Here is a 12,723-nt window from a genome sequence, read left to right as displayed (position 1 = left end):
TTCCAAGAGCTAGTACTTATGTTTGCTGGGCTATGTTCTCTTGCCATTGAGAACCATAACAGTTTGACCGGCCAAAAAGGGTTAAATTAATTGACAGAGAAAGGAGAGAAAAGAGAAGTCTGCTGAAGATTTTTTTTTTTTTTTTTTTTCCCCTTCCCTTCAGTTCTGAGTGTGCTTGTAATTGAATCTCTTGCAAGTCTGCCTATATTGCAGCCTTTCTCTCTCTCTCTCTCCTTCTAATCCTGGAATGGCTCTGTGTTCACCTGTTTAAAATGGATATTCAGAGTTTAGCTGCAGGTTTGAATAATCTCACCACGAAAGTTCAAAATTTACAAGATTTTGTTGTTCATGTTCCTATATCTGAACCTAGAATTCCTTTGCCTGAATTTTTCTCGGGGAATAGATCTTGCTTTCAAAATTTTAAAAATAATTGCAAGTTGTTTTTGTCCCTGAAATCTCGCTCTGCTGGAGATCCTGCTCAGCAGGTCAGGATTGTGATTTCCTTGCTCCGGGGCGACCCTCAGGATTGGGCTTTTGCATTGGCTCCAGGGGATCCTGCGTTGCTCAATGTGGATGCGTTTTTTCTGGCCTTGGGGTTGCTTTATGAGGAACCTCAGTTAGAGCTTCAGGCGGAAAAGGCCTTGATGTCCCTATCTCAGGGGCAAGACGAAGCTGAAATATACTGCCAGAAATTCCGTAAATGGGCTGTGCTTACTCAGTGGAATGAGTGCGCCCTGGCGGCGAATTTCAGAGAGGGTCTCTCTGATGCCATTAAGGATGTTATGGTGGGGTTCCCTGTGCCTGCGGGTCTGAATGAGTCCATGACAATGGCTATCCAGATCGATAGGTGTCTGCGGGAGCGCAAACCTGTGCACCATTTGGCGGTGTCTACTGAGAAGACGCCAGAGAATATGCAATGTGATAGAATTCTGTCCAGAAGTGAACGGCAGAATTTAAGACGAAAAAATGGGTTGTGCTTCTATTGCGGTGATTCAACTCATGTTATATCAGCATGCTCTAAGCGTACTAAGAAGCTTGATAAGTCTGTTTCAATTGGCACTTTACAGTCTAAGTTTATTCTATCTGTGACCCTGATTTGTTCTTTATCATCTATTACCGCGGATACCTATGTCGACTCTGGCGCCGCTTTGAGTCTTATGGATTGGTCCTTTGCCAAACGCTGTGGGTATGATTTGGAGCCTCTTGAAACTCCTATACCCCTGAAGGGGATTGACTCCACCCCATTGGCTAGTAATAAACCACAATACTGGACACAAGTAACTATGCGGATTAATCCGGATCATCAGGAGATTATTCGCTTTCTTGTGCTGTATAACCTACATGATGTGTTGGTGCTTGGATTGCCATGGCTGCAATCTCATAACCCAGTCCTTGACTGGAAAGCTATGTCTGTGTTAAGCTGGGGATGTAAGGGGACGCATGGGGACGTACCTGTGGTTTCCATTTCATCATCTATTCCCTCTGAGATTCCTGAATTCTTGACTGAATTTCGTGACGTTTTTGAAGAACCTAAGCTTGGTTCATTACCTCCGCACCGGGAGTGCGATTGTGCCATAGATTTGATTCCGGGTAGTAAATACCCTAAGGGTCGTTTATTTAATCTGTCTGTGCCTGAACATGCTGCTATGCGAGAATATATAAAGGAGTCCTTGGAAAAGGGACATATTCGTCCTTCGTCATCTCCCTTGGGAGCCGGTTTTTTCTTTGTGGCTAAGAAAGATGGCTCTTTGAGACCGTGTATTGATTATCGGCTTTTGAATAAAATCACGGTTAAATATCAATATCCGTTGCCACTGCTGACTGATTTGTTTGCTCGCATAAAGGGGGCCAAGTGGTTCTCTAAGATAGATCTCCGTGGGGCGTATAATTTGGTGCGAATTAAGCAGGGGGATGAGTGGAAAACCGCATTTAATACGCCCGAGGGCCACTTTGAGTATTTGGTGATGCCTTTTGGTCTTTCAAATGCCCCTTCAGTCTTTCAGTCCTTTATGCATGACATTTTCCGTGATTATTTGGATAAATTTATGATTGTGTATCTGGATGATATTTTGATTTTTTCGGATGACTGGGACTCTCATGTCCAGCAGGTCAGGAGGGTTTTTCAGGTTTTGCGGTCTAATTCCTTGTGTGTGAAGGGTTCTAAGTGCGTTTTTGGGGTTCAAAAGATTTCCTTTTTGGGATATATTTTTTCCCCCTCTTCCATCGAGATGGATCCTGTCAAGGTTCAGGCTATTTGTGATTGGACGCAACCCTCTTCTCTTAAGAGTCTTCAGACATTTTTGGGCTTTGCTAACTTTTATCGTCGATTTATTGCTGATTTTTCTGATGTTGTTAAACCATTGACTGATTTGACTAAGAAGGGTGCTGATGTTGCTGATTGGTCCCCTGCTGCTGTGGAGGCCTTTCGGGAGCTTAAGCGCCGCTTTTCTTCCGCCCCTGTGTTGCGTCAGCCTGATGTTGCTCTTCCTTTTCAGGTTGAGGTCGACGCTTCTGAAATCGGAGCTGGGGCAGTTTTGTCGCAGAGAAGTTCCGATTGTTCCGTGATGAGACCTTGTGCCTTTTTCTCGCGTAAATTTTCGCCCGCCGAGCGGAATTATGATGTTGGGAATCGGGAGCTTTTGGCCATGAAGTGGGCTTTTGAGGAGTGGCGTCATTGGCTTGAGGGGGCTAGACATCAGGTGGTGGTATTGACTGACCACAAAAATCTAATTTATCTTGAGTCCGCCAGACGCCTGAATCCTAGACAGGCGCGCTGGTCGTTGTTTTTCTCTCGGTTTAATTTTGTGGTGTCCTACCTGCCGGGTTCTAAGAATGTTAAGGCGGATGCCCTTTCTAGGAGTTTTGAGCCTGACTCCCCTGGTAACTCTGAACCTACAGGTATCCTTAAGGATGGAGTGATATTGTCTGCCGTTTCTCCAGACCTGCGGCGGGCCTTGCAGGAGTTTCAGGCGGATAGACCTGATCGTTGCCCACCTGGTAGACTGTTTGTTCCTGATGATTGGACCAGTAAAGTCATTTCTGAGGTTCATTCTTCTGCGTTGACAGGTCATCCTGGAATCTTTGGTACCAGGGATTTGGTGGCAAGGTCCTTCTGGTGGCCTTCCCTGTCTCGAGATGTGCGAGGCTTTGTGCAGTCTTGTGACGTTTGTGCTCGGGCCAAGCCTTGTTGTTCTCGGGCTAGTGGATTGTTGTTGCCCTTGCCTATCCCGAAGAGGCCCTGGACGCACATCTCGATGGATTTTATTTCGGATCTTCCTGTTTCTCAGAAGATGTCTGTCATCTGGGTGGTGTGTGACCGTTTCTCTAAGATGGTCCATTTGGTTCCCCTGCCTAAGTTGCCTTCTTCTTCCGAGTTGGTTCCTCTGTTTTTTCAAAATGTGGTCCGTTTGCATGGTATTCCGGAGAATATCGTTTCTGACAGAGGAACCCAGTTCGTGTCTAGATTTTGGCGAGCATTCTGTGCTAGGATGGGCATAGATTTGTCTTTCTCGTCTGCTTTCCATCCTCAGACTAATGGCCAGACCGAGCGGACGAATCAGACCTTGGAGACATATTTGAGGTGTTTTGTGTCTGCAGATCAGGATGATTGGGTTGCTTTTTTGCCTTTAGCGGAGTTTGCCCTCAATAATCGGGCCAGCTCTGCCACCTTGGTGTCTCCTTTTTTCTGTAATTCGGGGTTTCATCCTCGATTTTCTTCTGGTCAGGTGGAATCTTCGGATTGTCCTGGAGTGGATGCTGTGGTGGAGAGGTTGCATCAGATTTGGGGGCAGGTAGTGGACAATTTGAAGTTGTCCCAGGAGAAGACTCAGCTTTTTGCCAACCGCCGGCGTCGGGTTGGTCCTCGGCTTTGTGTTGGGGACTTGGTGTGGTTGTCTTCTCGTTTTGTCCCTATGAGGGTTTCTTCTCCTAAGTTTAAGCCTCGGTTCATCGGCCCGTACAAGATATTGGAGATTCTTAACCCTGTGTCCTTCCGTTTGGACCTCCCTGCATCTTTTTCTATTCATAATGTTTTTCATCGGTCATTGTTGCGCAGGTATGAGGTACCGGTTGTGCCTTCCGTTGAGCCTCCTGCTCCGGTGTTGGTTGAGGGCGAGTTGGAGTACGTTGTGGAAAAAATCTTGGACTCCCGTGTTTCCAGACGGAAACTCCAGTATCTGGTCAAATGGAAGGGATACGGTCAGGAGGATAATTCTTGGGTGACTGCCTCTGATGTTCATGCCTCCGATCTGGTCCGTGCCTTTCATAGGGCTCATCCTGATCGCCCTGGTGGTTCTGGTGAGGGTTCGGTGCCCCCTCCTTGAGGGGGGGGGTACTGTTGTGAAATTGGATTTTGGGCTCCCCCGGTGGCCACTGGTGGAATTGAACTGGTGTGCATCATCCCCTCTGTTCACCTGTTTCCATCAGGATGTGGGAGTCGCTATTTAACCTTGCTCCTCTGTCACTTCCATGCCGGTCAACATTGTAATCAGAAGCCTTTCTGTGCATGTTCCTGCTGCTAGACAACTCCCAGCTAAGTTGGACTTTAGTCCTCGTTTGTTTTTGCATTTTGTTCCAGTTCACAGCTGTAGTTTCGTTTCTGTGTCTGGAAAGCTCTTGTGATCTGAAATTGCCACTCTGATGTTATGAGTTAATACTAGAGTCTTAAAGTAATTTCAGGATGGTATTTTGATAGGGTTTTCAGCTGACCATGAAAGTGCCCTTTCTGTCTTCCTGCTATCTAGTAAGCGGACCTCAATTTTGCTAAACCTATTTTCATACTACGTTTGTCATTTCATCTAAAATCACCGCCAATATATGTGGGGGCCTCTGTCTGCCTATCGGGGAAATTTCTCTAGAGGTGAGCCAGGACTATATTTTCCTCTGCCAGGATTAGTTAGTCCTCCGGCCGGCGCTGGGCGTCTAGGGATAAAAAACGTAGGCTACGCTACCCGGCTACTGTTAGTTGTGCGGCAGGTTTAGTTCATGGTCAGTTTAGTTTCCATCCTTCCAAGAGCTAGTACTTATGTTTGCTGGGCTATGTTCTCTTGCCATTGAGAACCATAACACAAATCACTAATGACCACTAGAGGGAGCAAAAAGCAAAATCACAACAGGATATGACCAAGAAAGGTTCTGATGTTGCTAACTGGGCTCCTGCAGCCGTGGAAGCTTTCCAAGAGCTGAAGCGCCGGTTTACTTCGGCGCCTGTTTTGTGCCAGCCTGATGTCTCACTTCCCTTTCAGGTTGAAGTGGATGCTTCTGAGATCGGGGCAGGGGCCGTTTTGTCGCAGAGAGGCCCTGGTTGCTCTGTAATGAGACCATGTGCTTTTTTTTCTAGGAAGTTTTCGCCTGCTGAGCGGAATTATGATGTTGGCAATCGGGAGTTGTTGGCCATGAAGTGGGCATTTGAGGAGTGGCGTCATTGGCTCGAGGGTGCTAAGCATCGTGTGGTGGTCTTGACAGATCACAAAAATCTGATGTATCTCGAGTCTGCTAAATGCCTGGATCCTAGACAGGCCCGTTGGTCATTGTTTTTCTCCCGTTTTGACTTTGTGGTCTCGTATTTACCAGGTTCAAAGAATGTGAAGGCTGATGCTCTTTCAAGGAGCTTTGTGCCTGACTCTCCTGGAGTCTCAGAGCCAGCTGGTATTCTTAAAGAGGGAGTAATCTTGTCAGCCATTTCTCCGGATTTGCGACGTGTGTTGCAGAGATTTCAGGCTGGTAGACCTGACTCTTGTCCACCTGACAGACTGTTTGTTCCTGATAAATGGACCAGCAGAGTCATTTCCGAGGTTCATTCCTCGGTGTTGGCAGGGCATCCGGGGATTTTTGGCACCAGAGATTTGGTGGCTAGGTCCTTTTGGTGGCCTTCCTTGTCACGGGATGTGCGGTCATTTGTGCAGTCCTGTGGGACTTGTGCTCGAGCTAAGCCTTGCTGTTCTCGTGCCAGCGGGTTGCTCTTGCCCTTGCCTGTCCCAAAGAGGCCTTGGGCACACATTTCCATGGATTTAATTTCGGATCTTCCAGGGCCTCAGGGCATGTCTGTCATCTGGGTGGTATGTGATCGCTTTTCCAAGATGGTCCATTTGGTGTCTTTGCCTAAGCTGCCTTCCTCTTCCGATCTGGTTCCTTTATTCTTTCAGAATGTGGTTCGTTAGCACGGCATTCCTGAGAATATCGTGTCTGACAGAGGATCCCAGTTTGTTTCCAGGTTCTGGCGATCCTTTTGTGCTAAGATGGGCATTGATTTGTCGTTTTCGTCTGCCTTTCATCCTCAGACTAATGGCCAAACGGAGCGAACAAATCAGACACTGGAGGCTTATTTGAGGTGTTTTGTTTCTGCAGATCAGGATGATTGGGTGACCTTCTTGCCATTGGCTGAGTTTGCCCTTAATAATCGGGCTAGTTCCGCTACTTTGGTTTCGCCATTTTTCTGCAACTCTGGTTTTCATCCTCGTTTTTCCTCGGGACATGTTGAGCCCTCTGACTGTCCTGGGGTAGATTCTGTGGTGGATAGGTTGCAGCGGATCTGGAATCATGTGGTGGACAACTTAAAGTTGTCACAGGAGAAGGCTCAGCGTTTTGCCAACCGCCGCCGCGGTGTGGGTCCCCGACTTCGTGTTGGGGATTTGGTGTGGCTGTCTTCTCGGTTTGTTCCTATGAAGGTATCCTCTCCTAAATTTAAGCCTCGCTTCATCGGTCCTTATAAGATTTTGGAAATCCTTAATCCAGTGTCCTTTCGCTTGGATCTTCCGGTGTCGTTTGCCATTCACAACGTGTTCCATAGGTCTTTGTTGCGGCGCTACGTTGTGCCTGTGGTTCCTTCTGTTGAGCCTCCTGCCCCGGTGTTGGTTGAGGGCGAGTTGGAGTACGTGGTGGAGAAGATCTTGGATTCTCGTCTCTCCAGACGGAGGCTTCAGTATCTGGTCAAGTGGAAGGGCTATGGTCAGGAGGATAATTCCTGGGTGGTCGCCTCTGATCGTCCTGGTGGTCTTGGTGAGGGTTCGGTGACCCCTCCTTAAGGGGGGGATACTGTTGTGAATTGGATTTTTTGGCTCCCTCTTGTGGTCACTAGCGACATGACACTTTGAGTTTCTTTCCTCAGCTTGGTACCCACCTGGCTCGTTAGTCCAGGGGTGTTGCTATTTAAGCTTCCTGGATTTTCAGTCTGGTGCCTGGCATCGTTGTAATCAGTTCCTTTCTGTTTGCTCCTGTCTGCTGGTCCTGGTTCTTGCAAAATAAGCTAAGTCCTGCTTCCTTATTTTTTGGTTATTTGCATTGCTCTTATTTTTGTCCAGCTTGTACTAAATGTGATTCCTGATTTTGCTGGAAGCTCTAGGGGGCTGATATTCTCCCCCCGGGCCGTTAGACGGTTCTGGGGTTCTTTAATATTCAGCATGGAAATTTTTATAGGGTTTTTGCTGACCGTATAAGTCATCTTCCTATATTCTGCTATTAGTCAGTGGGCCTCTCTTTGCTAAAAAAAACCTAGTTCATTCTTACGTTTGTCTTTTCTTCTTACCTCACCGTTATTATTTGTTGGGGGCTTGTATCCAACTTTTGGGGTCTTTTCTCTGGAGACAAGAAAGGTCTATCTTTTCCCTTCTAGGGTTAGTTAGTTCTCCGGCTGGCGCGAGACGTCTAGAACCAACGTAGGTACGTTCCCCGGCTGCTGCTATTTGTGGTGCTAGGATCAGGTATACGGTCAGCCTAGTTACCACTGCCCTATGAGCTGGTTTTTGTGTTTGCAGACTTGCTAATAACTTCTGAAACCCTCTGCCATTGGGGTCATAACACTACAGTGACGAGGCGACTCTGGGATGCTGGCCTTCAGGGCAGAGTGGCAAAGAAAAAGCCATATCTGAGACTGGCTAATAAAAGGAAAAGATTAATATGGGCAAAAGAACACAGACATTGGACAGAGGAAGACTGGAAAAAAGTGTTATGGACGGACGAATCCAAGTTTGAGGTGTTTGGATCACACAGAAGAACATTTGTGAGACGCAGAACAACTGAAAAGATGCTAAAAGGGTGCCTGACGCCATCTGTCAAGCATGGTGGAGGTAATGTGATGTCTGGGGTTGCTTTGGTGTCGGTAAAGTAGGAGATTTGTACAAGGTAAAAGGGATTTTGAATAAGGAAGTCTATCACTCCATTTTGCAACGCCATGCCATACCCTGTGGACAGCACTTGATTGGAGCCAATTTCATCCTACAACAGGACAATGACCCAAAGCACACCTCCAAATTATGCAAGAACTATTTAGGGAAGAAGCAGCGGCTGGTATTCTATCTGTAATGGAGTGGCCATCGCAGTCACCATATCTCAAACTCATTGAGCTGTTGTGGGAGCAGCTTGACCGTATGGTTCGCAAAAAGTGCCCATCAAGCCAAACCAACTTGTGGGAGCGGCTTCTGGAAGCATGGGGTGAAATTTCTCCAGATTACCTCAGCAAATTAACTGCTAAAATACCAAATGTCTGCAATGCAGTAATTGCTGCAAAGGGAGCATTCATTGACGCAAGCAAAGTTTTAAGGAGAAAATTATTATTTCAAATAAAAATCTTTTTTTTCGAACCATGTCAATGTCTGGACTAGATTTTCAATTCATTTGGCAACTCACTGGATTAATAAAAGTATGAGTTTTCATGGAAAACAGAAAATTGTCTGGGTGACCCTAAACTTTTGAACTGTAGTGTAGGTCCCACAGTTTCATAATATGGGTGTCTCAGCTCTATTTGTCAGGGGCTCCTACACTGCCCCTACCTCTAGGGGTGCCCTAGCTATCCCTACTCCCCAGATTACTTGTGGAGGTGAAAATGCTGGGCCACGTACCTTGCTGAACTACTGAATCCAGCCTATAGCCGACCGCCTCCCTCAGCAAGGGAAGTGGGGAGTTATAGTATATGTATTTACACCAACTAGACAAACAAGGGAAGACGTACAGGGTTTAATGAAAATATCAGTCATACAAATATGCACTCACAGATAACAGAGAGGAACATCGGGGAAATTGGTAGGTAAACAAAATAGGAGAAGATAAGGGATTGCACACAGCAGAAACTCCAAAGTCACAGATTAACTTCTCCAAACGCCTCTACAAGCATCAGACAGCTCCACTCCACTCCAGGCAGCTAAGACTAACACTGGCAATCTAGATTGTGAGTATATATAGTAGAGGGGAGTGGCCAATACTGAACAGCTGAGACAATCCAAGCAGGAAAGCTTCAGAGACTCTGAGCTGAACAGTTTAATCCTTGCACTGCTAAAAGAAACCTGCACCATTTAATATGAAGAAGTGCTTCAAATCAGTGCAGGAGTATGTGAAATCGGACGCTGCAGTCTTCTGACCCCTCTCTGTCATGGTAAACTCGTGACAATGGGGATCTTTTTATTGTATGTATTTTCATGTATTTCTGTCCACATGTTTTTTTTTCAATACCACTCTGGAGTTCTGAGGCTTGGGGGGCATTTGGGGAGCCATAAAAAAGAATTTCCTCAATGTCTCATCCAATAGGTATCATGCTGTAAAAAGAAGAATTTGTGTCCTTAAAAGGCACTTCTCTATGTATATGAAAACAACTTATGGGAAATATTATGTTGATCACATAGTATAGTTCATATACACTCACTGGCCACTTTATTAGGTACACCTGTCCAACTTCTTGTTAACACTTAATTTCTAATCAGCCAATCACATGGCGGCAACTCAGTGCATTTAGGCATGTAGACATGGTCAAGACAATCTCCTGCAGTTCAAACCGAGCATCAGTATGGGGAAGAAAGGTGATTTGAGTGCCTTTGAACGTGGCATGGTTGTTGGTGCCAGAAGGGCTGGTCTGAGTATTTCAGAAACTGCTGATCTACTGGGATTTTCACGCACAACCATCTCTAGGGTTTACAGAGAATGGTCCGAAAAAGAAAAAAAATCCAGTGAGCGGCAGTTCTGTGGGCGGAAATGCCTTGTTGATGCCAGAGGTCAGAGGAGAATGGGCAGACTGGTTCGAGCTGATAGAAAGGCAACAGTGACTCAAATCGCCACCCGTTACAACCAAGGTAGGCCTAAGAGCATCTCTGAACGCACAGTGCGTCGAACTTTGAGGCAGATGGGCTACAGCAGCAGAAGACCACACCGGGTACCACTCCTTTCAGCTAAGAACAGGAAACTGAGGCTACAATTTGTACAAGCTCATCGAAATTGGACAGTAGAAGATTGGAAAAACGTTGCTTGGTCTGATGAGTCTCGATTTCTGCTGCGACATTCGGATGGTAGGGTCAGAATTTGGCGTAAACAACATGAAAGCATGGATCCATCCTGCCTTGTATGGAGCATCTTTGGGATGTGCAGCCGACAAATCTGCGGCAACTGTGTGATGCCATCATGTCAATATGGACCAAAATCTCTGAGGAATGCTTCCAGCACCTTGTTGAATCTATGCCACGAAGAATTGAGGCAGTTCTGAAGGCAAAAGGGGGTCCAACCCGTTACTAGCATGGTGTACCTAATAAAGTGGCCGGTGAGTGTATATCCTTTTAGTATCTAATGAGTTGTATTATTCTGTAATGTCTTTATTGTCTGTAAAAGTCACCTCTAAAATGTAAAGTGCTGCGGAATATGTTGGCACTATAGATATAAAAATTATTATTAGTGACAGTATTTTTATTGCAGCTCCACCACCTGTGAGACAGAAGTGTGCTGCCTGGAGAAGTTGCTCACCCTCTGAGGTTGTGTATAAGATAAGGAGTGGTGGTGGAAAGAGCATCCAACCTAGCATATGTCTGGAAGATGAAATGTAAGTAAATGTTACCTTATTCTTTTGTTATTTTTAGTAAACTCAGCTGCGTGTGGGAATATGGCATCATAGGAATGTTCTTTACTTTGTAGGCATAGTTGTTGTACCCATGGCGGTGCCACAAATATGTTTCCCTCTATTGTCACTTAAAAAAAGTGTGCCAGAGTATATTGTACCCTTTCACTGGTACCCTACAATATGTTGCACTATCAATCTCTAATTACATATGGTGAATTGCACTCTTACTACAGAATCAATTAGTACATATTTAGTAAAGTGCAACTTTGTCCTCCCATGACAGCATCTCTTATGTACTGACCTGTGTCATATCTCCCTGTATCTTAATGGGGAAGGATCACTAGTCTACTCACATGAAACATTGCTCCCAACGTGTTTGTCCTTATCTTTGGCACGGTCCAGGTGATCAACGATAAGAGTAATTAATAATTCAAAGGCTGACATTTTCTTGACTTTTAGATTATTAGGTGGAGGTAAGAAGAACGGGGACAGAGGAATAAACATTGCGGTTGTCAATCGTAAGTTATTATCCCTTAGACTTACATAATGAATATGTGACAATATGCTACAATGTGAAAATGGGAAAAACACTCAACAATTACCAAATATGAGGTCCCTGCGGTGCACTGTCATAGGTTTTTAAGAAACTCATTATGCAATGCACCTACTACCTACTGTAGGTGCTCTCTTTACAAGTTCTGCCACATAAACCCCATTTAGTAATTTTGCTGTAAATGCTAAACCCAAGGTACCCTTTTTAAATGTTTGCCTCAGGTGACACCTTTAGCACCATTACCTCAGACACTCTCTTTATTTGCATGTTGTAAGAACAGTGCCTTGAAAAAGTATTTATTCCCTGTGAACTTTTCCACATTTTTGACATTACAACCACAAACTTGAATGTATTTTGCTGGGATTCTATGTGATGTACCAACACAAAGTAACAAGTACTTGTGACGTGTAATGGAAATGATTCATGGTTTTCTAAATATTTCTAAAATATAAATGTGAAAATTTTGATGTGCATTTGTATTCAACCCCTTGATTCAGTGATCCCTAATGTTCTCACACAAACCTCTGAGGCTTTCAAAGAACGGCTGTAGTTGTAATGAGAATAAATTACACACAGGTGGACTCAATTTACTAATTATGAGACTTCTGGAGGTGATTGGTCACTCAGGGTTTTATTTAGGGCATCAGACTACAGGGGGCTGAATACAAATGCAACACAAAATATTCAGATTTATATTTTTAAAATAATTAGAAAAACATGTATCATTTAATTTACGCTTCACAAACACTCGCTACTTTGTGTTGGTATACCACATAAAATCCCAATAAAATACATTTATGTTTGCAGGTGTAATGTGAAAAATGTTGAAACGTACACGGAGTATGAATTTTACCCCAATAGATCCATACCATGTCATGGTTTCTTGCCTCTGACCCAGGTGTCCCTTTTAGTGGCACTGCATCTTTGAACCCTGTAGTGCCTTATCTTGCTGCTCTTTTAGTGCCTTTTCCCCCAGTTTCCACTAAAGTGGCTGCTCTGTAGTTCATGCACTAGGTGCCCCTTTTAGTGTGTCAGCCACAGAAGTGGTTATACTTCTATTGATTAAAATAAACTTTTATTAGTGGGAAAGCCCCTTTAATGTCTTTCAATGTTGCTCCTTTTATTTCCCAGGTGCTCTCTGTAATGTCTGTTCTGCAGATGCACTCTATTCTGCAATTACCCAATGTGCTCACTTTAATGTCTGTTCCCCAGGTGCCCTCTTTATAACCTGCACTCTAGATACCTTCTTAAGTCCCGCTTCCTCAGGTGGCCCCCTGCCCCATACTCTTTACTGTCTGTTCCACTGTTTACGCTTTACAACCTGTGCCCAAGTGTTTTTTTAACGTTTTGGGCTCCAGGT

General features: G+C 45.0%; 1 protein-coding gene across 1 annotated transcript in view; it reads left to right on the top strand.

Annotated features, from left to right (window-relative positions):
• Positions 1–12,723, top strand: part of FAM3B (FAM3 metabolism regulating signaling molecule B) — a 98,906-nt gene that overhangs the window by 65,383 nt on the left and 20,800 nt on the right. Inside the window, exons 3-4 of the mRNA XM_077293855.1 lie at positions 10,669–10,792; positions 11,270–11,328. Of these exons, the coding sequence (XP_077149970.1) occupies positions 10,669–10,792; positions 11,270–11,328 (183 nt within the window). The remainder of the gene's footprint in view (positions 1–10,668; positions 10,793–11,269; positions 11,329–12,723) is intronic.

The sequence above is a fragment of the Ranitomeya variabilis genome, chromosome 3 (genome assembly GCF_051348905.1).
Source record: "Ranitomeya variabilis isolate aRanVar5 chromosome 3, aRanVar5.hap1, whole genome shotgun sequence".
Lineage (NCBI taxonomy): Eukaryota > Metazoa > Chordata > Amphibia > Anura > Dendrobatidae > Ranitomeya > Ranitomeya variabilis.
The sequence above is the reverse complement of the archived record's forward strand: the minus strand, read 5'-3'. Positions and strand labels throughout refer to the sequence as shown.